The following is a 27,860-nucleotide window of genomic DNA, read 5'->3' as shown; positions in this document are numbered from 1 at the left end:
TGTTTGTGGTTAGCAACTGGAAATTAATAACAACAATAATATAATTCAGAAAGCGGTGGCTAAATATGCCCATAAGGTTTAATAATAATTCATATCAATGGGAAGAGAATAAAATTAAAAAACACAGACAACAAACATTTTCATATATATATAGAGAGAGAGAGAGAGAGACAGTTTTGAAAGCAACAAACAGAACTTCACTCAAGCTTGCTCTGGATCCCTATAAGGATTCCGTTAATCACCTAAAAATATATGAATGTAATTGTGATTAATAAAACAGAGGTTTTTTATTGTATCAACAAAACGTTTCAGCTTCCGCCTTCATCAGCTGCTAACATACAAATGCTGTTACCAAGGTGGCAGTTATAGAGCTTTGAGGATGGAATGCTCAGAGGGGCTTCATTTGCAGAAGCTAATTAGTGGTGGTGCTGTCCTCCAGGTTCAGGCCATGTGGTGCCAATGTGTCCAGAGAGTATATCCAAACGTTCTCCCTTTTGGTCAATGCTGCTGAATCTGTTGGCGTCTCTATCGGTATTATAGAAAAGTCCAACAGGCTGTGACCCTCAGAGCTCTATAAATGCCACCTGGGTAACAGCATTTGTATGTTAGCAGCTGATGAAGGCAGAAGCTGAAACATTTTGTTAATACAATAAAAACCTCTGTTTTGTTAATCACAATTACGTTCATATATATGTATTATGTTCGTATTATATATATGGGACTGGGATTGATTGAGAAGGAAGACAAAACATTACAAGCTTAACAAATGCCACGCAACACCCACGAAACATTTCTAAAAGACAAAATTTACAAAAGATTTCTGCATTTTAAGACTTCACCCCCTACAAGCACTGTGATAGGAGAGTGTTTGGTGGGGTGACAGCATTTTAGCCTTCTTCCCCTCTCTCCCCCTAGTGTTCTTCTTATATAGTGCTGTAATTGCTACATTTCAGAGGCACTCTATCAGGGTTCATTAAAGATTCTTTGGAGCTACAAATCTGCACAAATCGATTCAGGATTAGCCAATCCACTCGTAGAGAGATGTAGCTGCTTCAAGCCAGTCCGGTCAGGATAGAAATTGAACCGAATCAGCCTAATTTGGTTTGGGATTTGGTTCATTCTGATGCACAGCCCTAGTGAAAAAAGTAACCTATACAAACAAAATGTTCTCTATAGGCCAAAGGCCAGAAAAGCTGATTCTATGTAAAAATCACCAGGAAGGGCTCTTATAAGGGAAAAATAAAATCTCCCAAAAGATTAATCAGAGAGGTACAACAAAGACTGTGGAAAAGACAGCACGAGAAAACCTAACCTAGTGTAAAATTGTGACAAGCAGCAAGAATGGATTCTAAAAGCAAAGATTTCTGCTCTCTGTGTCTGCTTAGGAAGGCTACTGCTCTGAATTAAGCTCTTTCAACACTCAATGCATTGAAATGGTTTCTCCCCTGTGTGTCTTCGTTTATGTTTAGCAAGACTTCCACTATCTCTGAACTGCTTTCCACACTCCATGCATTTAAATGGTTTCTCCCCTGTGTGGGTTCGTTGATGTATAGTAAGGGTTCCACGATCTCTGAAGCACTTTCCGCACTCCTTGCATTGAAATGGTTTCTCCCCTGTATGGGTTCTTCGATGTACAGAAAGGTTTCCACTTTCTCTGAAGTGCTTTCCACACTGCATGCATTTAAATGGTTTCTCCCCTGTGTGTGTTCGTTGATGTCTAGTAAGTTCACCACTCATACTATAGCTCTTTCCACACTCAGTGCATTTAAATGGTTTCTCCCCTGTGTGTGTTCGCTGATGTTTAATAAAGGATCCACTACCTCTGAAGCTCTTTCCACACTCGGTGCATTTAAATGGTTTCTCCCCTGTGTGTATTCGTTGATGTATAATAAGGGTACAGCTCAAACTGAAGCTCTTTCCACACTCCATACATTTAAATGGTTTCGCCCCTGTGTGCTTTCGTTGATGTTTAGCAAAAGTTCCACTATCTCTGAAGCTCTGTCCACACTCCATGCATTTAAATGGTTTCTCCCCTGTATGTGTTCGTTGATGTGTAGTAAGGGTACCGCTCTGGCCAAAGCTCTTTCCACATTCCATGCATTTAAATGGTTTCTCCCCTGTGTGGGTTCTTCGATGTCTAGTAAGATGAGCATGCTTGCTGAAGCTCTTCCCACATTCTACGCATTTATATGGTTCTTCCCCTGTGTGGATTGTGCAATGTCTATTTAAATGTGAGTTGCACCTAAATATTTTCCCATATAATGTACATGTTTTCCTGTTGTTTCCTTGGTGATCTTCCCATGTGAGGAGGGGTTCACTGACATCAAGACTATGAGAAGTATTCTTCCTGCCATGCTTTGACTGGTTTCCCTCATGCCTTTCTGGTCCCCTCAGATTTCCGATCATCTGCGTTCCTGCTTCTTTCTTGGCTATCTCTGATGACACCATCCGTTGATCCCTGTAATTCCCATTGTTCTGCACGTCACCTGATGGCGGCAGGAGGGCGGGGGAAGAAAAGAAAATCATGTTTGAATGTTAAGGGAAAAACAAAAAATCTTATCATGGATCTTTTCTCTCTATATGCTGAACTGAAACTGAGCTTACCTTCTGAATATTTATTATTATTATTACTATTTATTTATTACATTTATAACCTGCTTTTCTTTTTTCATGAAACCCAAGGCAGCTTACATATGGTTCCCAGGCGGCCTCCCATCCAGGCACTGACCAGACCTGACCCTGCTTAGCTTCAGCAGGGACATGGCTTTATATGCCTTCAGACTATAGCCTACAGTGTACGACAGGGATGGAGAACCTCTGGTCTCTGAGCCAAACTTGGATCGTCGGCCCTCCCCCATTGGCCCACCAGGTCATTTAGGGGCAGTCATGCCCATCCACTCTACACCTAACATCATACATGATGGGTAAAAATGGGGCTTCTAAGTGCACTCCCCATTGTTCCATTGCTGGAGCAAGGCATGCCTCTTTGCCAGGGGTGTAGTCGTCCAGGGTTGCAGGGAGTCATAGATTGGGAAAAGGGTCCCAGTCAGGTCCCTGCGTATGAGCCAATCAGCATGTGTTAGCCATTGAGAAGAGTCCTGTCCTTCCTTGCTGACTGGAGCCAATCAGAATGAACGGAGGTGAAAGCCACTAAGAAGACGCTTCTCAGTAGCTAACCCACAGGCTCCCCTTCCGTGCCGATTGGCTCCTAGGGACGTCTGCTGTAGTGGAGGACAGGAAAGGAGACGAGGGAAAGTGGAAAAGGAGGTGTGCCTGCGAGGGGGGATCGGGTCACTATCATGAGGGGAACCTGCACTTCTGCATTTGCCGCTACACTACTGCTCTTTGTGAGCTTCAAAGCCATTTGCGAGCCTCCCCATGTTCCTCTCTCCTGTATACCTCCAACATCCAAGGAGGAAAGCAGCAGCGTGGAGAGGATTGTGCTGATGCTGCAGGAAGCGAAAGAAAGAAGCCTGCACCTTAAGCTACCGTTGTTGGCAGTTTCCAAGAAGGAGCACGGGGGCAGGGCAGTGTGGCTCTGCTGCTGTGCCCGCAAAGCGCTGAGGTTCCTGCTGCCTTGCCCCTACACCCCTCTCGCGACGTGTGCCAAGGCAGGGAAGCAACATGCCCCATTACTGAAATGTAACCCTTGGAAAACACAGCGAGGGAAGGAAAGAAGAGGAAGCGATTCCCGGGACAATCCCTTGAGTCACGCGTTTCATCTGCAGCTGAATGGAAATCACACATTGTGTATGCTTGGCTACCATGACAACTTGAGATATGCTGCCCTAGAGGAGAAACCCCACTGGGCTCACTGGGGCTTGCTTCAAGGGAAGGAGTTTGGGTTGCACATGTAGAAAGATCCGCTGCTGTTCAGCCAGACTGTACGTATGCTTCCTTGAAAGGAAGCCCCAAGTGAGATAAAGGGAGCTTACTTCCTGGTAAGAATGTATGCCCAGCCTCTCCTTCTCTCTCGCCCGCTCGACTGCCCTGCTTTTTGGCAGCTGCAGATCACTCCGAGTGAGCTGACCTGGCCCGGGGTCATGAGAGACTGTCTCACCCTGATCGGGTGGAAGCCCAGATCAGCCCAAATGGGCACAATGCAGTTCAGGATCTGGACTTTGGCTGGATCTGGTGCCTAGCCTTACTTAACACAGGAGAGAGAAAGAGAGAGAGAGCATGTGTGCATGTGCATGTATATATTTCACTGGCAACCTTTGAGTTTAGCCAAATCAACACAGATATTTCACCACACTTTTATTTCTGTTATAATCTTTCCCAGGACAGCACTGGTTAGGCCTCATCTTGAATACTGCGTCCAGTTCTGGTCTCCACACATCAAGAAGGATGCAGACAAACTGGAACAGGTTCAGAGGAGGGCAACAAAGATGATCAGGGGAATGGAAACAAAGCCCTATGAGGAGAGACTGAAAGAACTGGGCATGGAGAAGACTGAGGGGAGATATGATAGCACTCTTCAAGTACATGAAAGGCTGTCACGTAGAGGAGGGCCGGGATCTCTTCTCCATCGTTCCAGAGTGAAGGACATGGAATGGGCTCAAGTTGCAGGAAGCCAGATTTTGACTGGTTATCAGGAAACACTTCCTAAATGTTAGAGCCATACAACAATGGAACCAATTACCTAGAGGGATAGTGGGCTCTCCCGACACTGGAAGCATTCAAGAGGCAGCTGGACAGCCATCTGCCGGGAATGCTTTGATGTGGATTCCTGCATTGAGCAGGCGGTTGGACTGGATGGCCTTATAGGCCACTTCCAACTCTACTATTCTATGATTCTATGACATTCTTATTTTTATTTATTTATTTATAGCCAGCTCTTCATTGAATATTTTCAATCCCAGAGTGAGGAACCATTCTTAAAAATCAGTACCTGCCAATCTCTTCCCATCCTCAGAGCCCTGTCCAGTTGGATCTTCACCCAGCCAAGAGATGTGGTCTGGTTTGAGAATTTCTTCCAAAGAAAAGAGACAGGCTAGTTAGTTCTGCATACAAAAATATTTAGGCATTCCAGATCCACCACCTGCTGTATTCCCCTCCCAAAAGCCATGAGAAGGAAAAGGCATGATCTCCCAGGACAGGGTTGTGTGGTCCCAGCGGGAATCAACCTGGCACTTGTAGCCTAGCATTCGCTCTCCATTAAGCTCAGCTGAGTGGCACGGCAGAAGCCAAGTCAGCTACTTTAATGCTCAGCAGACGGAAGGGAAACCTTGGCTCAGAGGCCGTCCTTCCTCTTTATAAGAGGAGGTCTGCTGGAGCAGACCAAAGGCATCCCCACAGGGGACAAGTAGATCCATAAGAGAATCTCACAAGCAGGACATTTAGGCAAGAACCCCGTCCTCCTGATGTTCCTCTGATTTCAGATTTCAGAGAGAGCATGCAGCCAACATGATTAGTAGCCACTGAGAGTGTGAATGTTTGGAAGGACTCTGTCTGTTGCTGCAGCTGTTGCCATTCATCTGCCTTCATTTTTTGTCTCCTGCTCCAGGCATATGAAGGGGAAGAGCTGCATGAGGCAGCGCCTCGGTGCGTGCCTCGGCGTTGCATCCAGTGCGACGCTAAGTGTGTACTTGGCATCGCACTTGGCGTTGTCTTGGGGTTGTCTTGGAGAAAGAAGACAATGGAAGAAATGTTATAGAAGATGGAGTTAGGTGGGGAGAAGCACAATGGGACATTGGAGAATATTTTTAGACATTTTTATAACTGTTATATTCGGTTTGTTTTGTTTATTCTTTTATGTTATGTACATTGTTGAGATTTATTGTTTAGTTATGTTTATTTAAATGTGATATTTTTCCTTTTAATTGTACCAAATATGAAGTGTTTATTGTATATTGTATATTGATTTTTATGTTGTAAACCGCCCAGAGAGCTTCGGTTATGGAGCTGTATAAAAATTTAATTAAACAAACAATTTGCCTAACCCCCTTTTCAAGCCATCAAAGATGTCCTCCTGGAGAACTCACAGCCTGATGGGTCAATTCACCCTGGATGATTTTATTTATTTATTTATTACATTGATACCCCGCCTTCCTTTTCATGATAGAAATCCAAGGCGGCTTACATATGGTTCCCAGGCGGTCTCCCATCCAGGCACTGACCAGACCCGACCCTGCTTAGCTTCAATTCCCAGACCAAGAAAAGGGCTCCACAACTCAGCTAAGCAACTACCTGCTGGCGTCTCCTCTTCTTTGGGATCCCGGATAAACGGATCTAGTCCTTCTTCCCACCAGGAAAAGGCATCCGATTCTTTCAAGGGAACAGACAAAACTAATTAGGACTTTTAACCACAAAAGACTCGAAAGGTAAACATTTCTATACTGCTTCCAACCTAAAAATCTCAGAAGAGAGGTAATTTTGATCTTCCTGCACCCCATGAGTAGGGCAGGGCCATGTGTGTGCAACTGAGTCTCCATCCATCCATCATTCCCACTGAGGAGAAGAAGCAGAAAGCCAGTAACTTACTGGGGATTGCAAAGAATATGCTGTGATGGGTCTTGGGAGCACTTGCCTTCTCCTGTTACACGTGACTTTCAGAACCTGCGTGTAACATGCATTCACATGTGACCCTTAAAACATGTTACCGAAGAGGTGAGATTTTTACGTGAGCCAATTGCGTCTGGTCCCGTTAAAGTGTCTAAAGCCAAACTCAGAAATTCACACCCACACACAAACGTTCTCTTTGAATGCCCAAGTGTAACATCCATTTATTACAAGGGGGAGGTGAGAGAGATTTAATCCCAACAGCGCAAGGTTACTGCTGGGTCACAAAGAAGCAGATTCATTTTGGACTGTTGGCAAGGTGCACAACAAAAGGCGGGACTTTAAAAAAACCAAAAAGTTACAGGATTTTAGCAGGAAACTCTGGGACATACACCAATTGCAGCTGAAGCAGTAGAACCGCTCCAAACCTTTTGCAAGTGCAAATGGAACTGACAGCGTGATTGCATTTAACTGCTCAATAACTTTAGATTTTATTTATTTATTTATTTGATTTCTATCCCACCCTTCCTCCAGGAGCCCAGGTGAATGGTGCAATAAAAAGGATGCCTGGAGAGGCCCACCAAATTCATTTCTTCGACATCCATGAGCCAAGAAGGAACAAGGTTCTTTACCCAGAGAGGCCACCGTCTCATAATTCTCCTTCGTGACTTCCCTGTGCAGAGCTCTTTGGCCGGGATCCAGCAGAGCCCATTCCTCCTCCGTGAAATGCACAGCCACCTCCTCAAACGTCAAGAGAGCCTGGAAGGTCACCAGACCCTAGTAATACATACAAGAAGAAGAAGATTTCTCCATCAAGCACCATTCTCCCAGTCTGAAAAGGGAAGCCATAAAAGTTGCACGTGTGTGATTGATTAGCCCCTATAAAAATTTAAATGTGCTGCCCAAGTTGATTCCGACTTATGGCGACCCTATGAATAGGGTTTTCATGAGGCTGAGAGGCAGTGACTGGCCCAAAGTCACCTAGTGAGCTTCATGGCTATGTGGGGATTCGAACCCTGCTCTCCCAGGTCATAGTCCAACACCTTAACCACTACCAGCCACTTTTAGAGCTCGCTCAGCCAGAAGTAAAGAGGAAAAAGCATATTCTTTCAGAGCCCCTCCCCACTCAACATAGAAGGAAGCACGCAGGCAACCCGTCACTCTCCTGGATCCCCCTTCTCTTACCTGAGGGGGCCTCCCGGCAACCCTCTCCACTTCACCCCAAGGAAGAAACGATCCAGACGCTGCAGGGGAGATGGAGGAGGAAGAGGTGTAAACTGAGCCACCTCTGGGACTCTCATTGCTGCGGTCACGATGGACTTTCAAGTCGGGAGCAGCTGTCAAGTGGCATTGTTCCAGAACCTGCAGAGGAGAGAGGAGGAATTTCATCCTTTACAACAATTTGGGTTTCAGGGGGTTTAGGTATTAGAGACGCCAAGATCTGAAGACGTGGCCTCATATGACCCTTTCCTGACCAGGTAGGGTAGCAGTGGCTAAGACGTCACTGTTACCCAAATTTCCTTTCTTCTTTCAAACGCTTCCAATTTCTCTTAAACAATTTAAGATTTGGAAGGTGGTGATAAGTGGTTTTATCCCTGGTGGCAAGAAACCTCGCCTCAGTCCCTTCCCTTCCATCACATAATAAGGAGTATTGCCCCTCTGGGTATCTAACTGCCTGGGCCTGCTGTAAGGCATAGGTCGGAATCATTCTGCTGCCATTCCTGCAGCTGAGCCCTTGTTACACTCGGTGGATTCTGCTCCTGCCAATGCGGTGACAGACCAGCCAGCCGCAAGAATGACAGCTGTGACATTCCACACTTTTACGTTAAAAACATTGTATGCGTTTGTATTATGTTATTTATGGTAAGTGGGGTTTATTGGAATGATTAAGGTAAGTGACGAGTGTTGGGAGGGGAGAATGAATGAGACAGAATGTCGGTGCCGACTGGCTGGTGATTGGTTGAGTGAATGGGTCTGAGGGTTTTGTATTTGAGTGTTTGGCAGTTGAACGGCAAATAGGGATTCGACTTGGAAGGAAGAGGGTGGGAAGAGCAGTTGTCGTGTGGGTAGCTAGGCAGGACGTTATTCTTCCTGTTAACAGAGCCACTGAATGAGGGTATTTCATCCAGGAGTAAAGAACGTTTAATTACAACCCCATGCTTCAGAACCTGAGCACAAAATATTCTTACGTTCAAATATGTCATTTAATAAATCACTTTGGTTCAAAACACGCTTGGCTATTTGTCCGGCTACTACAATACATACAAGGATTGACACAAATATATTATTACATAAACAAGGGTTGTGAAACAGTATCAAAGGGTGGCAGCAAAATTACCTCAGAGTACAGTAGCAGGTTAAGGAAGGCTACAAAGAGGCACGGGAGGGGGCACGTTTGCCTGTAAACCTGGTGGATATAGCAACAGCTAAGAAAATCAAGCGGCATTGCTATCTAAAAGTGCATTTGGGGAGAAATCAATAACGTGCCCTCCACATCTGCTACGAGAAAAAAGGAGGAGGGGTGGTGGGTGTGACGTCCTTCCCCGGTTCTCCCTGTCAGGTTCCCACCTGCTTGTGGCTACTGCCTTTCACTAGGCACCACCAGGGATATCACCAGTCCGGACCGTCCTTTATATGGTTTCTCACTCCGCTCTAGCACAGATCTCACTAGATCCCCCTGCTAGGCAGCACCACCAGTCACGTCCTATAACCAATACTCCCAGAGACTTTGCCTGAGTCTCTCTCTAGCTGGTTACTTTTGTGACTGCGTGCTTATGCTGTTCCCAACCCCCTTGTATCTTTATAGATAACGCATACAACTCTGGGTTGCTCTGGATACTTGAATTGTTATTATTCCTCGCTTCACCACTGCCACCATTAGATACTGTTTCTGTTCAGCCTTGGTAATTACCTGGCCCTCCCTTCTGGTATGTATATCCCCCAGCCAAGGATCAGGCCTTTGGTAAACCAAATAAGTATTTATTAAATATCAGAAATAACAAGATTAGTTTTAGCATGTTTCACAAGCGTATGGTTTCATCTATTCCTGTTTTGTACTTGACTTATTATTAATCAGAACTCCAACTCCCTCTTTCTCCACACTCCTGACCTCCACCCTCAAACACCTCTTTCTCCACACTCCCATCCACCACCAAACACCTTCTTCTCCACCCTACTAACATCCACCCAGATTCAACTGTCATTCTTCCATTTATACTCCCAGCCATTCAAACGCTCAGCCAATCATCCAGCATTCTACTGCTCATGTACTCCCCCCTCCTCTTTCACTCCACTTACCATATGTCTTCTATATAAACAGCACTTACCATATTTACACTATAAGCAGGAACATTACAGTGGGTGAATAGAGAGGTGTGTTAGTTCCCCTCTATTCAGCACTGGTTAGGCCTCATCTTGAACACTGCGTCCAGTTCTGGTCTCTGCACTTCAAGAACGATGCAGACAAACTGGAACAGGTTCAGAGGAGGGCAACAAGGATGATCAGGGGAATGGAAACAAAGCCTTATGAGGAGAGACTGAAAGAACTGGGCATGTTTAGCCTGGAGAAGACTGAGGGGAGACATGATAGCATTCTTCAAGTACATTAAAGGTTGTCACATAGAGGAGGGCCGGGATCTCTTCTTGATCGTCCCAGAGTGCAGGACACGGAATAATGGGCTCAAGTTGCAGGAAGCCAGATTTCGAGTGGACTTCAGGAATAACTTCCTAACTGTTAGAGCCATACGACAATGGAACCAATTACCTAGAGAGGTAGTGGGCTCTCCGACACTGGAGGCCTTCAAGAGGCAGCTGGACAGCCATCTGTCAGGAATGCTTTGATTTGGATTCCTGCATTGAGCAGGGGGTTGGACGTGATGGCCTTAGAGGCCCCTTCCAGCTCTACTATTCTATGATTCTATGAAGGTGCAACAAGGCCAATCCCTCCTTATCAGAAGCTCGTGGGCCAGGTTGGGGCCAATCCCTACAGGTAAATGGCAGGTTTTCACTGTGGATGGATATGCAGGTTACTGGTGTGGGATAGCCCTTTATGTCCTCATGGATGCACTTTTACCTGCAGCACTGGTGGTGACTGGGGATCCAGTTCCTCTCTGAACCAGGGTGCGGCTACATCCTGTGTCTATGAGGCCCTTTACTCAACTGCCATCCACCAGGGCTGTTACCACCCACTTCCCTGCCGGAGCCCGGCTTACCTGGGCAGCAATCCATGCCTCCTTCCCGGCGCACTCCATAATGGGACACTCCTTTTTAATGTGTCCTCCTTTCCCACGCTGGACGAAGGGGTGCCCTGCCCCATCCTGTGGTTTCCATGGCTGGGTTTTAATTGCTGGTCTGGGTTGTCCTCTGTGGAGATTCCCCCTTTCCCCAGAAGAATTAGGCTGAGTCCCCTCAGGCCGAACCCTGTCACTGCCCCTGGGGGAGCCACCCCCGCTATTCCTCCCAGCAAGTCTTTTGGCTTTAGGGTCATCGTTGCCGCTCTGGGTCCTAGCTTGTCGCCTCTCCAGTTCCTCTTTTGCAGGATAGGCCTCTGTTAATGTAATGGCTGCCTCCAGGTTCCTGGGCTGCTGGAGCTGCACCCAGTTCCACAGGGCCGGCGGCAGTATGGAGATGAACTGTTCCAGCAAAATCATTTCCGCGACTTGCTCTGCAGTGTGGATTTCTGGCTTCAACCACCGCAACCCATTCGACCGGATTTCTTGGGCCAGGGCGCGCGGGGGAACTTTGGGGTTCCAGCAGACCTCTCGCATTCTCCTCCGAGAGGACTCTTCAGAGGCATTCCAAGGCCCCAGGACAATGGCCTTTACCTTGTCGTAACTCCCCGTCTCTGCTGGGAATAGGGTATTTACGCTAGCTTGGGCAGGTGTCAAAAGAATAGGCCACCCTGCTGCAGAGGCCACACGCTCGAATGTGTTAATAAAAGCCTCTGGGTGATCCTCCGAGCCCATCTTCATTATCTCAATGGGAGGGACAAACTGGCAGGCACCATCTCTGCCAAGCCCTGGATTCCCCGGCGGAGGCTGTAGGGCCTCCAACACCTGCCTCAGCATTTTGTCCTGGGTCCGCTGCTGGGCCGCGAGCAATTGTTCCATCAGCTGGTTATGCCGCACAGCCGTCTGTTGCAGTAACCTTTGCTTTATTTGCTCTTGGCTGTTGTCTGTGACAAGAAAAAATAATTTTAAAAAATCATTTAGAAAACAGCAGGAAATGTTCTTGGTATCATCCACTCCCCTAATCTGAATCAATCCCCCCAAAGCAAATCCCCTCCCCCCCCATGTTGCTCAACCGTACTCTTTCTGCCTAATACTTTTGCTTTTCGTTGCTGTTATATGCCTTCAAGTCGATTACGACTTATGGCGACCCTATGAATCTTTTTTGGATCTATTCATAGGGTGTTCACAGTAAGACAGCTGGTATAGCACAGTGGGGAGGAGAGCCTGCCTGAGAGTCCAGAGTCTGAGAGTTCAAATCCCCCCTGCTCATGTCTCCTGGGTGTCAAGGGTGAACTAAAGATCACCCCACAGTGAGTGGCTCAGGGGCTACGTGCCCTGCCACCTGTGCAGCTGTGGGCAAGCTGCAGAGTCCCAAGGAGCCCAGTTGCCCCCCAGCTGGCAGCTGCGGACAAGGAAGGGGCTGGCTGGGGAGGACTAGCCTCAGAGGGAGGCAATGGTAAACCCCCTCTGAATACCTCTTACCATGAACACCCTATTCATAGGGTTGCCCTAAGTTGGGATCGACTTGAAGGCAGTCCATTTCCATTTTCATGGTAAGAGGTATTCAGAGGTGGTTTACCATTGCCTTCCTCTAAGCCTACAGCACCCGGTATTCCCAGGTGGTCTCCCATCCAAGTACTAATCAGGCCTGCCGCCTGACCCTGCTTAGCTTCCAAGATCAGATGAGATTGGGTGTGTTTAGGGTAGTAGGGCTGTAGGCTGCTTTTGCTTTTAAGGGTTTTGAAAAGAGTGGACTCTACTGGCGTTTGCAGTGGTTCCAACAGGAGTGATTTGCCTGGTGAACAAGTTAACTTTTGCAACAACAAAAAACAGTTTCTGCCTCTTTTTTTGTTGATGTCCCCTTATTTTGATGCAAATCGGCGCTAAGTTCCCACTGGCTGTGATCTAACTAACACGTCAGGATTGAAATATATGTCAGGCTGAATTTAGCCTAGGAGGGCTGCCTTAACTTCCTTGGCTTCCTGGAAAAGCTCAGCCTTGATATTTGTGCGAAAATATTAGATCCTTCATTTGTGCACCTCACGGCAAGTCATTTTTTAACAACCCAACTGGTGCTGCAATTTGATAAAGTCATTTTGTATTTTCTATATACTGTCAGTATTTATTTTATGATACCTGCCATTAAAATTTTAAAAATGCTTAGATGCCTGGAGTATTTTAGCAGTTATTTCTAAATGTGCATCTATGCATATAAATCAGCACACACAACTTTTGTGCAAATTTGTGTCCTCTATTTCTCTATTTTGTGTCCTATTTTTTTTGCAATGCAAAACAAGCCATAGAAGTTAAATGTAAAGTGGAAGTTCACAGCACGACCCCCATTCCCCTGACAGAGCTCCAGGTAGCCAGAGTGGTTTAATGGTCAGCCCCTCTTCTGGAGATTGTAGCTCTGTGAGGGGAACAGGGCGTCTCCTAGCAACTCTCAGCACCCTTCACAAACTACACTTCCCAGGATTCTTTGGGGAAGCCATGACTGTCCAAAGTGAAAGAAAGGTCTGGTGCGGATGTGGCCAGGGACAGCTTTGGTTTAAAGGTGGGAGGCTACATGTGCTTGCTGTAGAATAAAAAGGTGGGGGAAACCCTGAAAAGCAATGATACTGTTCATAATGTTTTCCTTCTAGAACGGAAAGGGGCTTCCCCTCTGCCCAGTGCCTGCCCACTCTCCTCCTCCCCTTCTGTATTACTGTATATCGTGGTAACAAAACAGAAATATACTGTTATGGGTTTGGGGAGTGAGATAGATGATTTATATGAGTCCCCTCCCAGTCTCTGAATTGGAACCCTGCACCTGGAGGTGGGCTTTGCAGCTGAGAAACCTGCTCTGTTGGTCAGATGAGCCTCCTTTGTTAATCTAATAGAGTAGCCAGGTGAGCTAACAGGCCTGTCAATTGCCCATTAACTGGAGAATGAGCCAGGGAGATCCTATTGTTATTGAAACTCTTCAGGAGAGCTCTCCCCCTTCCTGGGGACTAAGAGAGGCTTGTGTTTTTAGCTAGTCTGAGGAAAGGCTGGGAACTGGGGACAGGGCACCATGGCTTTAGGATGCCTCCTGTAAGCCTGATGGAAAAGCAAGATCTACTGGATTGCTAATGCTTTGAACTCCTCCATCTTAAGCTCAGGTTGGAATGTGTGTAAATAAAAACCATATTTCCTAAAAGACACCACAGTCTCTGCTGACCTTCTTTCCAAGGAAACCAAACCCTGGGTAAGCGCAGGGACCCCTGGAGATCTCTCACCACTGGAAGATTGGGGTGGTGTGCAACAATGGTGTCAACAGTGGGATTAGGTTTCCTGAAAGAAGCATTGGGAGCAAGGTGTGCCTTGATGAAGTTTATTTGCTTAATTATATTTTAAGCCATATATTGTGTTGTACTTTTATATTTTTATCCAGGCCTTCCTCCAAGGAGCTCACAGTGAGAAATATAGTTTGACCCCCTCCACTCCCTTTGTCTTCACAACAACACTGTCACTGGCCCAAGGTCACCAGATGAATTTCATTCCTGAGTAGGGATTTGAACCTGGGTCCCTTGGGACATAGTTCAATATTAACACTGAGCTAATTAAATATAATAAGACACACACATACACACATATGCCAGTGTGCAAATAGTGGATGTCCAAAATTTAGAGAAGCACATAAAGTTTACTACCTTTTATCCTCATAACAGTCCAGTGAGGTAGGCTCGGCTGAGAAATAGTCATTGGCTCACAGTGACCAGGGAGCTGTGTAGCTGATTGGGGATTTGGTTCTGGTCTTAGCCCAGCGCTCTGCACTCTCTCCACGTGCTGTCTCTGTGTATACAGAAGAACCTTCTGACTTCTGCATTTTGTCCCTGGCCCCACTCACCACTGGAAAGTTGCCCCTGTAATGCTGCTCATGAGGGAATGTAGCCCTCAGGCTGGAGAAAATTCTCCCCAACCTGCACGAACCACTGCATTATACACAGCCTCTCATCCTGACCCACCTTACGGGGTTGTTGTGAGTACTGCTATTGTACTTTGGACCCTCTTTAGCTCTCCTGCCAACATGGATGTTTCCAAGGAAAGTGGTGAGGCTGAGCAGGAGGGAGGTGGGCAGCCCCAACAGAGGAAGATCCTCAGCATCCCTCGGCTGGGCCAATCCTGAAGGGGACGCAAGATCCCCACCAGGAGGAGGGTTATTTTCTCCTCCAACCAACTGGGGTGGTGGTGGTATAGTGGTTAGTGGTGGTATAGTGAACTGGGACACCAGGGTATTAAATCACCACTCATTGGGTGACCTTGGGCTAGTCATTGTCTCTCTGCCTAGCCTACCTCACAGGGTTGTTGTGAGGATAACATCAGCTAAGTTTGTGTGCCACCTTGAGCTTCTTGGAGGAAAGGTGGGCTATAAATGTATTAAACAAACAAACTCTTATGGGGAGGTCTCTGGAGAAGCCCCTCCCTCTCAAGTTCAGCGGAGAAGGGGCCACATACATATTTCCTCCAGCCTCTGTCTTGAGGTGGTTCATGAGTCATGACAGATGCTCTTGGAGGTCACTGATTCATAGGATCGCCATAAGTCGTAGTCGACTTGAAGGCACATAACAACAACTGTCTTGTGGAATCTTCGAAAGCCCTCAAGAAGCGGATCACTTTCAAATTCCCTCAATCTAAAAATCCCCCACCAAAAATGCACATCTTATTTATTATTTTATTTATTTCATTAAACTTATAGACCTCCCCATAGCCGAAGCTCTCTGGGCGGTTCACAAGACAAGATTTTCCACATCTCCAACCCCACCCCAACCCTCCCTTTGCCAAGGAATCTCTCAACAAGGCCGATATTCCTTCCCAATGTCTGTCTATTCCTCTCTCCCCCCCACCCACATTTAAAATCTCCTTCCTCGAGTCTCGCCCTTCAAAGGGGTCTCTCCTCCTCCAGCTCCGGGGCACAAACGTCACACAGCAACAGCACCCCCACCCCAGGAAGCGTCCTCTTCCCCCCCCCATAAGGCGGCTTCCTTTACACGAGGGGCCCCTTTCCCCCTCCCCTCCCGGGGCTGCGTATCCCCCTGGGGTGGGGATTGATCTGTACGGAGGGGAGGGGAGGTTTCACAAAAAAGATCTTGCATTGGAGACCCTGCAGCAAGTTGGGGGGGCACTTTACACCTAGGCTGCATGGATCAGCCCCCCCTCCACTATGGATCCCCAGAGTGGGGTGGTCTCTTCCCTCCTTTTCCCACACACCCCAAAATCCTTTTTCTCCCTCCTTCTCTCCCCTCCCCTTTGCACTGTCTGCAGAAAACCGCAAAATCGTTTCTCCTTCCCCCCGCATATTGCACCTCTTTGTCCTCTGCACACCCCAGCCTCAGCCTCCTCCTCCTCCTCTCCAGGCTTTCTTCTCTCCCCGGGTTATGAATGGAGACCTCCCCGCCCCTTCAATATTCTCTCCCCTCCCTCTAAAACTTCCTGCCTCTCTAGGAGCCAGAGCTCGGTACCTTGACCCAATCGGAGGACTGAATGACAGGAGCCCCACCCCCTCACTGCAAGCCAGAGATTTCCTCCTCTCTCCCCCTCCCCCGGGCTTGGTTGGTGGGGCTGATATCTCCTTCCTTCCTTCCCCCCCCCAGTTTAATCCTCCTTCTCCTCCGGGACTCCAGCTGCTCGAGGGAACCTGGGGGGGGTACATTTGGCCAGCCCCCTCCCATCATAGGAACCACATAGGAAGCTGCATATGGCGGCTCTCCAGCATTTCAGGCAGGATTCTCTCCCAGCCTTACCTGGAGATGCCATGGAGGATTGAACCGGGGACCTTCTGCACATGCTCTGCCCACTGAGCAAAGGCCCTTCCTCCGCCGCACTGGGCACCCCCTGCATTGCCAGCTCTTTCCCTTCTGGGATCCGCTTTCCCTCTTGGGCTGGAATTGAAAGGGGCCTGCATTGCTGCCCTGCTGGAGCAGTCCTGGTGGGGCCAACTGCCCCTAGCCCAGCCTTTGCCAACCTGGTGCCCTCCAGCTCTTTTGAACTACAGCTCCCATGAGCCCCAGCGTGCAGCGGTCGGATTTGCTGGCCAGAGTTGCATTTATAAACACACACATTTGAAAACAGCTGCCCTGGATGCCTCTTCGCTTCTGACCCCGTTTCAGGGTACTTGCCTTTGGGGTTTAAAACCCTAAATGACTTAGGCCCCATATCTGGTTGGACCCTGTGAGAACAGGATTTTGGACTAGATGGGCCACTGGCCTGATCCCCCAGGCTATTCTTAGGTTGCTACGTTCTTCAAACTAGGATTGGTTGGCTCTGTCTGTCACTGGCCCAGGCTCCGCCTACTGTTGGCCTTCTGCCTTCTCCCCTCCAGTCCCAATGGGCACCAGCTGCCAATGAGTGTTTAAGTGGCTTTACTTACTTTTAGTGGTATGAATATAGTGTTGTAACTCGCCTTGGAATCTTCTGGTGAAGGGCAGGGAGGACATCTTATCTAGATCTAGATTTTGGGACGTTGTCTGTCCATCTGTTCTCTATGCTTTTGGACACCTCTGAAGCTTTCATCACCGAATTTGCTATAAGGATTCCTCAGATCTGGAGCTGGTTTTGGTTTCTGTTTGGATGCCATTTTGAATCAAGGAGGCAAAGTGAGCCTTTCAAAATGGCACTAATTTTAACCATCCACTACAACCCTACACTCGGTTTTGGGGTTCTTTGCATTTTTGAGCAACGTGGGATATGAGTCTGCTTGTAAAGTCCAAAACATCTGGAAGACACCAGGCTGCCAAAGGCTGATCTAGCCAAATATCTTTGGCAAAGAGGCGATGAAGGGGACATGGCCAGTCTATTTCACTGATCAGTTCAAATGTGCAGCCTGCAGCAGTGCCTATGGATTTATTATGAGATTAACAGCTGGTATAGCACAGTGGGGAGGAGAGCCTGGCTGGGAGTCCAGAGTCTGTGAGTTCAAATCCCTGCTTGTGTCTCCTGGGTATCAAGGGCCAGCTAAAGGTCACCCCCACAGAGTGGCTCAGGGGTTACGTGCCCTGCCACCTGTGCAGCTGTGGGCAAGCTGCAGAGTCCCAAGGAGCCCAGTTGCCCCCCAGCTGGCAGTTGCGGACAAGGAAGGGGCTGGCTTGTGTAGCTGTGGCAAGCTGAGCAGGCCCTAGCCAGCTGGGGAGGACTAGCCTCAGAGGGAGGCAATGATAAACCCACTCTGAATATTGATTACCATGAAAACCCTATTCATAGGGTAGCCGTAAGTTGGGATCGACTTGAAGGCAGTCCATTTCCATTTCGAGATGAAAATAAAACAGCCAGTATCAGAGCTAATGTGGTAGAGTGGTTAGAATGCTGGACTAAGATCTGGGAGACTAGGGTTCAAATCCCCACTTAGCCATGAAGCTCACTGGGCCGCTTTGGGCCAATCACTGCCTCTCAGCCTAAGCTACCTCACAGGTTGTTATGGGGATTGAATGAGGAAGGGGAGAACCACGTACACCACCTTGAGCTCCTTGGACAAAAGGTGGCATGTAAATGCCATAAATAAATTACCATGGTACAATGCATGGCTTTCCAAAAGTGATAAACGTTACCTCAATCCATGGCATGGTTCCAAGTTACTAGCTGGGGGCAGGCCAATGAAGATTGTAACAGTTAAGAATGACATTTGTTATGTGCCTTGAAGTCAACTACGTCTTATAGCGACCCTATGAATGTGACCTCCAATTGCATGTTTTAAACCACCCTGTTCAGATCTTGTAAGTTGAGATCTTGTAAGGTCTGTGGCTTCCTTTGTGGAATCAATCCATTTCTTGTTTGGCCTTCCTCTTTTTCTATGGAAAGGATTTATTATCACAGCCTACAAAAGTGTGCAGGTCATCAGATATGGTGAAAGAATTTAACGCTTAGGCCACTCGGTGTTACGTCTGTTGCTGCAAAAACAGCAGAGTCCTCCCGGCACCTTAAAGGTTAATACATTTATTTACAGCAGCCGAGAGTCCACCCAATCCAAGAAAAACAAAGAACTTGCAAAGCCTGAGGATAAAAAAAAAATGAAGGAATGAAAAGTGAACGTTGCAATGCATCTATCCAGCCCAAATCAGCTTGACAGAGGATTGAAGAGGCGAGAAGCCCATGCCTCTGGGATGTATGATTAGGCCCCCAAAGATTGGCTAAGCACCCCTGACTGCTGAATATTAGCCTGGTCCTCAAACGTTAAATCTGGAAACTTCCACTTTCTTAAGGGTGTCATATGAGCATGCCCAATTCAAAATGATGCACAAGCCAGGGAGGCAACCTTTGACACACATTAATTTCTTTAATCCGTTTTTAAAGCCGTCCAGATTGGTGGCCATTACTGCCTCTAGTGGGAGTGAATTCCATAGTTTAACTTTGTGCTGCGTGAGAATTTAAAGTACCTTGTTTTGTCTGTCGTGAATCATCTATGGTTCAACTTCACTGGGAGAATTAGGATTTTCTCCCGATCCACTCCACACCACCCATTGTCTTACACACCTCCATCATGTGCCCACTTCCTTGCCTTTTTTTAAAATAAATTTACCCCACCTTTTGTAACCAAGGGGACTTGCTCCAGCCCTTTGATAATTACAGCAGCCCTTTTCTGAACCTTTTTGAGCTCTTTTTGTGTTGTCTATAGCAATAGAGTTTTACAAGCCAAGGGGGGTTTCTACTACATTGAGTGGGTTTTTATGCTCTATCTCAGAAAATGATTGTTCAGAAAAGCTCTAATCTATGTATATGGTTTCTCCTGGAAGTGAAGGGTGTAATACAAACTGTGATCCCCCTGGAGAATTCATGGAACAATCCTCTGTGTGGATTTTTTTATGATCATTTAAGTTTGCTAGCCACCTGAAGCTCTTTCCACACACCAAGCATATATATGGTCTTTCCCCTGTGTGGATTCTTTGATGTGACTTAAGGTATGAACTCTCTATAAAGCTCCTTCCACACTCTAAGCATTTGTATGGTTTCTCCCCAGTGAGCAGTTTTAGATGGTTAGCATGGCTTTGGCTGCGGCTGAAGCTCCTCCCAACGAATGAACATGTATACGGTCTCTCCCCAGTGTGAATTCTTTGATGCATAGTCAGGCTTGTGTTTCGACTGAAGCTCTTTCCGCACTCTGAGCACTTAAACGGTTGCTCCCCTGTGTGGCTCCTTTGATGGGAGCATAGGCTTATGCTGTGACTAAAGCTCTTTTCACACATGGAGCACTGATATGGTTTCTCCCGTGTGGATTCTCTGATGAGAGGTAAGGGTGGTGGTCTGGCTGAAGCTCATTCCACATTCTGAACACGTATATGGTTTCTCCCCTGTGTGAATGCGTTTATGTTCATTAAGGAGCGATTTATGACTAAAGCTCTTCCCACACGCATTGCACTTGCTCCTTTTCTTTTCATGGCCCTTTTTGTGGGGAAGATCACTTTCAGGAGGAAACCATGTATGCCCATGGGTGATTTTGGGGGGCATTGTTGTTTCACGGGACTCAGGACTTTCAGAAGCAAATGATGCATGCCTATTGCTTATTTTTTCTTGGACTGTTATTTCAGGGAAATCAACCCTTTCTGAAGCAAAGGGAGTGGTCCTCCTCTCCTGTTTTGCTTCAGTCTCAGTTGCCTTGAACTGCTCTTCTGCCTTTGCACATGAGACTCTTTCTAAGGACACTCCATGTGGCTCTTCCTCATTCCTGCTCTCCCAGACATCACCAGCTGGAATAAAAAGAGAAATGGTGTGAAGATGATGAGAGAGAAATGGAGGTCAGGAAATAAGCCCAAATAATTGCTGGTGTGAAAGACACAACAGGGAGTATTCAGCTAAATAGTTGCACTGGTGCAAGGATTAGTATTAGCGCAATGGGATTCTCCCTCCCTCTACACCCTCGCCCCATGTTGTCGCAAATATGCTCTGATGGATTGGGGGAAAGCTCAGAACAGATTTAGAAGATGTACCAATGGGCGGAGGGGATGTAGCTCAGTGGGTAGAGCATCTGCTTTGCATGCAGAAGGCCCCAGGCTGAATCCCCAGCATTGCCAGGTAAGAGAGGGAGACACCCCTGCCTGAAATCCTGGAGAGTTGCTGCCAGTCAGTGTAGACCACTGTTCTCCAACCTTGGGTCTCCAGATGCTGTCAGGCGACAACTCCCATCATCCTTGGCCATTGGCTAAGCTGGCTGGGGTTGATGGGAGCTTTAATCCGACAACATCTGGGGACCCAAGGTTGAAGAACCCTGTTATAGACGATACTGAGGTAGATGGGCCATGGGGTAGTATACAGCAAGACCAAGCCCAGGAGGAGAACATGCCATTGCGCAAGGAGTTCCCTGAGGTTCTGTTGTGCAAGGAGAATGATCTGCTTAACGTTATGTTGAATACAACCCAACGGATGCTGACTCAGTGCAACAGAGTATTGAGGGGGGCCAGCAAAACATCATGGCTTTGAAGAAGTCTAGCCGCGTAAAGGCTCTGTAACCTGTAAAAAGATTTCTCTTCCAGCTTGGCAGGTTTGCAGAAGATGCCCAATCATAGCATGCTGAGCATAAAGGCTAACCATGTTGTTGTTGTATAGCAGAGGTTCCCAAATTCCCACACACAGACGGACCACTTGAAAATTGCTGTGGTCTTAGCAGACCACTTCATGATTTTTCTGCCAGCCGCAGCAACTGTAATACGCTGTGCTAGATGCCGCATGATTTTTAATTGTATTTGTTAATTGTTTCTTATATTGTATTTTATTATAATACAATTATAACACAATTAAATACAATTAAAAATCGATGTGGATATTCAAAGCAGACATGCCACGGACCACCTGGATGGAGCTTGTGGACCCAGTTTGGGAATCCCTGATCTAAAAATGCCTGTATCAACCAAGGGAAAGTGGGAGCCTCACCCAGCGAGGTCAGATTTGCATAGTTCTCCACCATGACTTCCCACTGCAGGGCTCTTTGAGACGGATCAAGCAGAGGCCACTCTTCCTCTGTGAAAAGCACAGCTGCATCCTTGAAGGTCACCGGACCCTGGAAGGGGAAGAAAAGCATTTTCCCAAAACACGTAATGGAACAACCGAGTGACCTTACTCGGTTTTCTTGTACCCACTACTGTCATAGGGTTCTTGCTGTTTATTGCAATCAAGCAGTATATCAATCCTGTTCAATAAATAACGAAATAATCGTGGTGTTCAAAGGTTTCCTAGCGGAGAAGCAAATGGGAAAGGGTGGTTTCGTTCAGGCCCAGGCCGCTGCGCAGGGCATCAGCATATCCAACTCTCCTAAGAACATAAGAACAATCTGGCTGCTGGATCAGAGTCCTCAGCACAAAGGCCCCTTCTGGTCCAGCCTCCTCTTCTCACAGTCGCCAACCAGATGCCCCGATGGGAAGCCCGCAAGCAGGAGTGGAGTGCACCAGCAACTCCGCCCATCTGTGGTTCCCAGCAACTGGTACTGCAACAGTAGAGGGGCAACATAGCCATTCTGGTTAGTAGCCGCTGATAGCCTTATCCTCCCTGCATTCAAATAATCCTCTTTTAAAGCCATCCAGGTTGGGGGCCATCACTGCCTCTTGTGGGAGCAAATGCCACAGTTTATTTCGTGGAGGATAAGGCTATCGACGGCTACTAGCCAGGATGGCTGTGCTGTGCCATCATAGTCAGAGGCAGCATGCTTCTGAAAACCAGTTGCTGGAAGCCACAGGAGGAGAGAGTGCTGGAGCACTCAAGTCCTGCTTACGGGCTTCCCATGGGCACCTGGTTGGCCACTGTGAGAACATGCTGGACTAGATGGGCCGCTGGCCTGATCCAGCAGGCTCTTCTTACGTTCTTAACTACGCACTGTGTGAAAAAGTCCTTTTTTACTGCCTTCCAACATTCAGCTTCATTGGATGGCCTTTCCTCATCGGGGAGTTGCTCCATCCCCTTGATAATTTTGATTGCACATTTCTGAAACTTTTCCACCTTTTTTGGGCAAGGCAACCAGAACTGTACATGGTATTCTGAGTGCGGTCGCACCGCCAATTGGTAGGACGGCACTGTAATATTGGCAGTCTCTCCGGCGGCGCCGACCCCTACCTGACCAGGGTGCCCGGACACTGGTTCCCCTCCACCACCAACAGGAGGAGGCGCGGTCTCCATCGCCAGCAGCTTTCCACCACCTGCAAATGACACAAATGTGCTAGGAAGATGCCACCATCCTCAAGACCAGGGGTGGGAGACCTCAGGCCCGGGGGCCAAATGCGGCCCTCTAGTCTGTTGCATCTGGCCCTCAGGACTCTGCCCAGGCCACATCCTTCATCAGCCCTGCTTTGTAGCCTCTCTGTTGTTGTTTTTTTCCTGGCTGTGTCCTTGAACTCTGATAGTCCTCCTTGCTTGGGTGGATGGAGGACACAGAAAAGTGCAGGAATGTGCAGAGCTTGGAAAAGTTACTTTTTTGAACTACAACTCCCATCAGCCCCAGCTGATGGGAGTTGTAGTTCAAAAATTAACTTTTCCAAGCTCTGAGAATGTGTGTGTAGAAAGTAGCCTACTGCACAAAGGTGAAGGTCACATGCATCACTCTGCCCACTTGTCATCTCTGGCTCTGCCCACCACTTGCATGTGGCCCTCAGAAGGTGGCCCAGAAGGGAGCGCGGCCCTCAGGCTGAAGGTTCCCCATCCCTGCTTTAGACACCAACAAACCCTCAGTTGGAAGAGGAAGGGTTGCTCTAACCCATTAAAACGATTTAACACCTACTGAAACATTTCTGAACTGGCGGAATAGGCTAGGCAAGGGTTTCAAGGGGAACATGAAAGCAGGCCAGGGATGTTAAGCATGGTCAGGGGAAGGAGGCCAAGTGAAACACCGCCCCTTTTATCCTTACCTGGCAAGGCGGGGCTTCCATCCCTCCCCTGTGTGGGTCTCCTGGAGCACAACCTCGGCCTGGCGTCCGACGGAGCCTCCTCTGCTTCAGGGAAATCAAGAACAACTTCCCCTAGCAGGCCCTGCATAAAAAATATAATTGAGAATCCCATAAGGCAAACATAGGGGATCTCAGGCCTGGCAGCTGAATATGGCCCTCCAAGCCTCTCTGTCAGGCCCTTGGGACTGTCTCCAGGCCACACCCCTTCTTCCCCAGGCCACACCCCCTCACTAGCCTGCTTTGCACCATCCTTAAAATAGCAGTGAGGATCCCACCCAGGTTAACAGGGTGAGCGATTAGAAAAGAAATTGTGAAGTCAATGATATGGGAGCTTTATTTACTTGGTGTTTTTCTACCCTAATCCAGAGCACAGGGAGGCTCCACACACCTCCCTGTGCTTTGGATTAGGGTAGAAAAACACCAACTAAGTAAATTGTTTTAATAACAACCATTTAAAATAAATGCAATTGGTTTCCATTATATGCAGATGACACAGCTCTTTATCCTGGTCCTTCAACTCCTGAGATGTGTATTTTTAGGACCCAACCTATTCTCTTTGATTGTAATCTGTTTTAACTGGTTTTTAAACAGTGTTATTTTAAAATGCTGCAACCTGCCCTGATGGAGAAGGGCGGGGAAAATAAAATAGAAATACTGTAATACACGAAAAAAGGGTTTCTTTAGGCAACCCTACCCAGATATGTAAAGTTGACATGTGTTTTAACGTAACTTTTTATCAGGTATATTTCTATGTATTTATTGAGATCTTTTACATCTAATGTTTTAGCTTTTGACTTTTTACTGGTAGTTTTAATGTACATTTTATATCTTATGTAAACCGCTTTGAGGTTTTCTACAATCAAGCAGCATACAAATTATGTTAAATGAATAAATAATCTCTGCTTAACACTAAAAAAAAGTAAATAAAGAGTGGGGGGAGGAGATGTCCCCGACATAAAACAAATCACAGAGCAAGTGCCTGCATAAAAAAGAGTTTTCATTTAGTACTTAAATATGTCAGCCGTAGGTCCATACCAAATATCTCCCAGTGGGGGGGGGGAGTTTCATACATTGGGAGCCACCACCAGTAGCGTAGCGGCAAATTCAGTGCATGGTCCCTTCATGATAGTCACAGCCACATCCCCTTCTAAGATTACACAACCTTCTAAGATTATAGCATAATCTGGCCAGGCTTGAATACTGTTTTCTGCTTCTCTGTCACTGTCACCATTTGGCTGTTCTTTCTCACTGTCAGAGATATTGCTTAAATTCCTGAATTCAGTGTCTACATGTTTACAAACTGCTTGATGATATAGTTGGGATGCTATCACCAGGATTCACTGTCTCTTCTCTGCAATTACAGAATTCTTACTCTCCACAGCATGGTCTTTTGAAGTAGGAACTAATAGGAACTCCTTTCACTCTGATTAGCTCCAATCAGCAGCAAGGGAGCAAGTTAGAAGACTCTTCCCAGTGCCTAACACCTTCATGCTGATTAGCTCATAGAATGCTGGCGACATGGGGACCTGGCCAGGACCTGGGTCCCAAAAAAGGAAGGGGTCGCAGACCCTCTGAGATCCTGGACGACTACATCCCTGGCCACCACTAAAAAAGCCCTGTCTCATGTTGTTGTTCTCCTAGCTTCTGCAAAGGGGAGGACTAACAAGGGGAAAGGTAATCTCCTGCTGGTTGCAATAACTGGGATGGAAGATAATTTTTTTAGTTGTTTGAAAGTGGTCTAGGTCATCCCTCCACAAAAAAAGTTGGACCACTAGTGGCATTTGTTAGGCTATCCTTACTCACGTTCTCAGCCCAACCTGGATGGCTGGTTCTCACCTGATCTTTGTGCCTCTTGTCATCTGCCCGGCTCAGAAGGAAACCTTCTGCCAGGGCCACCACCTGGGAGCAGGTCTCCGCTCTACATTCCATGACCCAGTTCTTCATCTCTGGGGGGAGGATGGTCAGGAACTGCTCCAACATCACCAGGTCCAGGATCTGGCTTTTGGCATGTCTCTCTGGCTTCAGCCACTGGCAGCAAAGTTCATGGAGTTGGCTGCAGACCGCTCGGGGCCCGGCAGCCTCCTGGTAACGGAACTGCCTGAAACGCCGGCACTGCACACTTGAGCTGGCGTCGTCTCCACCGAGGATCTTCTTCACTATTTTTTCCCAGCATTCCTCTGTGCCCCCAGCCTCAACCGAGCCAGAGCCTCGTGTGGATTCAGGGCCCACCAAGTCTTGGGCTTCTGTCTTCAATCCGTGCGTCAGCACAGTCTCCAAGAGGATCCGAAGCATCACCTTGTTCTTTTGCAAGTGCCAATTGGCCAAATTTGAGGAGGGGGAGGGGAAGAAGGGATAAATAAATTCTGCAAAAGTAATCTTTTCTTGTGTGGCAATTACATCTGCCAAACAGAAAGAATCCTGATGAGAAAAAGCGAGTGGCACCTGGAATGACCCAAACTTCCTCCTGTAAGGCAAGGAGGTAAAAACAAGATTCAGAGGGCAGGGTGGGGAAATCCTCCACCTCCACGGCACAGACAAGAAGCCAGCGCAGACCTGGCTGACAGGAACTAATAGGAAGCCATTATACTGAGCCTCCATCTGACTCAGTGTTGACTACACTGACTGGCAGCAGCTTCTGAAACAGAGGAGAAAACACCCAGACCAAGCTATACGATTGCCCTCCCGTCATCTCAGCCAGCTGGGGATGGTGGGTCCTGTTTAGTTTTTGGTTCCTGCTTTGCACAACGCTCCAAAGGCTCCCGACCCCCAGCCAGTTGTCAGGTGCTTTGGAAGCTGCTCAGGTGGGCTTTGGCAAAGTCCCACCCTATTTGTCCAAGCCCTGCCTTTGACCGAGTTAAGACTTTGCTCCACCTAGCTCAGTATTGTTTACACTGACTGGCACCAGCTCGCCTGGGTTTCAGGCAGGGGACATGAACCCAGCCTTACCTGGAGATCGGAGGGATTGGACTTGGGCAGTAGAGTAGTACAATGTCAGGGCTAGGGTGGGTGCGCGTGGCTTTTGGGGGGAGCCAGGTCCCAGCAGGGTCCCCACGTCTCCAGCATCCTATGAGCCAATCAGCATGAAAGGGGAGTGTGTTAGCCACTGAGAAGGGGGGGTGTCTATCTTCAAGGGACCCTGCACTGCTGAATTTGCCACTACTCTACTGCCCAAGTCCAATCCCTCCGATCTCCAGGTAAGGCTGGGTTCATGTCCCCTGCCTGAAACCCAGGCGAGCTGGTGCCAGTCAGTGTAAACAATACTGAGCTAGGTGGAGCAAAGTCTTAACTCGGTCAAAGGCAGCTTTCAATGTTCCTGATTTACTTGGTCCTAACAACAGATTTTGCATAGCTGTGCAATTTTTTCCCCTCTGTTGGGGATCACCAGGGCTACCTACTTCTCTCTCCCTCTTCCAACCCATTACTCGCTTTCCTCCCTTGCATTGTCCACCCACTTCCTGCTGCACCCCAAAGGCATTTTTCACTCACCAGATAGGGGGGGGGCGCAGGGGGGGGGCGGAGACGCTAAGGCAGCCTGTGCAGAGCCATCAAAGGGATTTCTCCCACTGGAAGGCTTGGAAAGGGATCGGGCCGGATGTGGCACTTCCCATTCACCCTTCCCAAATTTCCCTCTAGTAATCCGAGCTCTACCACTTTAACCCTTAGACTGACTCTGCTTCTCTTTGTTTCCCATCCACCCTGATGAAGAATTCTGCAAAGCTGGAAAGCTTGCTCACTCTTTTGTGACTTTTGGCAAAGCTGGAGGATCGGGTGCCCTCCAGACGCTGACTTCAGTTCCCCCAGCAGCCAGCATGACCAATGGTGAGGGATGATGACGTTATAAGGATGAAAGCTGCAGTTCAGCAACATCTGGAAGGCACCTAGTCGAGGAAGGCTGGAGTTAGACAATCTTGACCTTCCTAGATCATCCTAGGCCTACCTGGTGCCTGTGCTTTGCAGATGTTGTTGGACTCCAAATCCCATGAGCCTCAGCCAGCGTGGCCAACCCTGAGGAATGATGGGAGTTGGAGTCTGACAGCATCTAGAGGACCACACTTTCTGCATTGTAATACACAGACACAGCCTGCCTGTCGATTTTGGTTTTTCCCTAGTGGATTAGGATCGCTTCCTTCAGAGCTTGGAAGATTACTTTTAAAAAGTAATAAATTACAGTTACAGGTACATGGCCCAAAAAAGTAGTAATCACCGTTACAATTACAATTGCTCTGAAAGTAACTGATTACTTACTTTTCCTCCA

General features: G+C 47.7%; 1 protein-coding gene and 1 pseudogene across 1 annotated transcript; both read right to left on the bottom strand.

Moving 5' to 3' along the window:
- Window positions 1-357: 357 nt before the first annotated feature.
- LOC133378933 (uncharacterized) lies at window positions 358-27,202 on the bottom strand. Its single transcript, XM_061613546.1, is given in 14 exon segments — window positions 358-2,486; window positions 4,892-4,972; window positions 6,190-6,267; window positions 7,134-7,278; window positions 7,687-7,863; window positions 10,713-11,674; window positions 16,493-16,713; window positions 19,449-19,940; window positions 19,942-20,425; window positions 21,606-21,732; window positions 22,779-22,861; window positions 23,567-23,687; window positions 25,442-26,069; window positions 27,092-27,202. Coding segments are annotated over 13 exon segments (4,500 nt in total). The 5' UTR covers window positions 25,898-26,069; window positions 27,092-27,202; the 3' UTR covers window positions 358-1,413.
- LOC133382466 (5S ribosomal RNA) lies at window positions 12,325-12,450 on the bottom strand (annotated as a pseudogene).
- Window positions 27,203-27,860: the final 658 nt, after the last annotated feature.

Source organism: Rhineura floridana, chromosome 3, assembly GCF_030035675.1.
Source record: "Rhineura floridana isolate rRhiFlo1 chromosome 3, rRhiFlo1.hap2, whole genome shotgun sequence".
Lineage (NCBI taxonomy): Eukaryota > Metazoa > Chordata > Lepidosauria > Squamata > Rhineuridae > Rhineura > Rhineura floridana.
The sequence above is the reverse complement of the archived record's forward strand: the minus strand, read 5'-3'. Positions and strand labels throughout refer to the sequence as shown.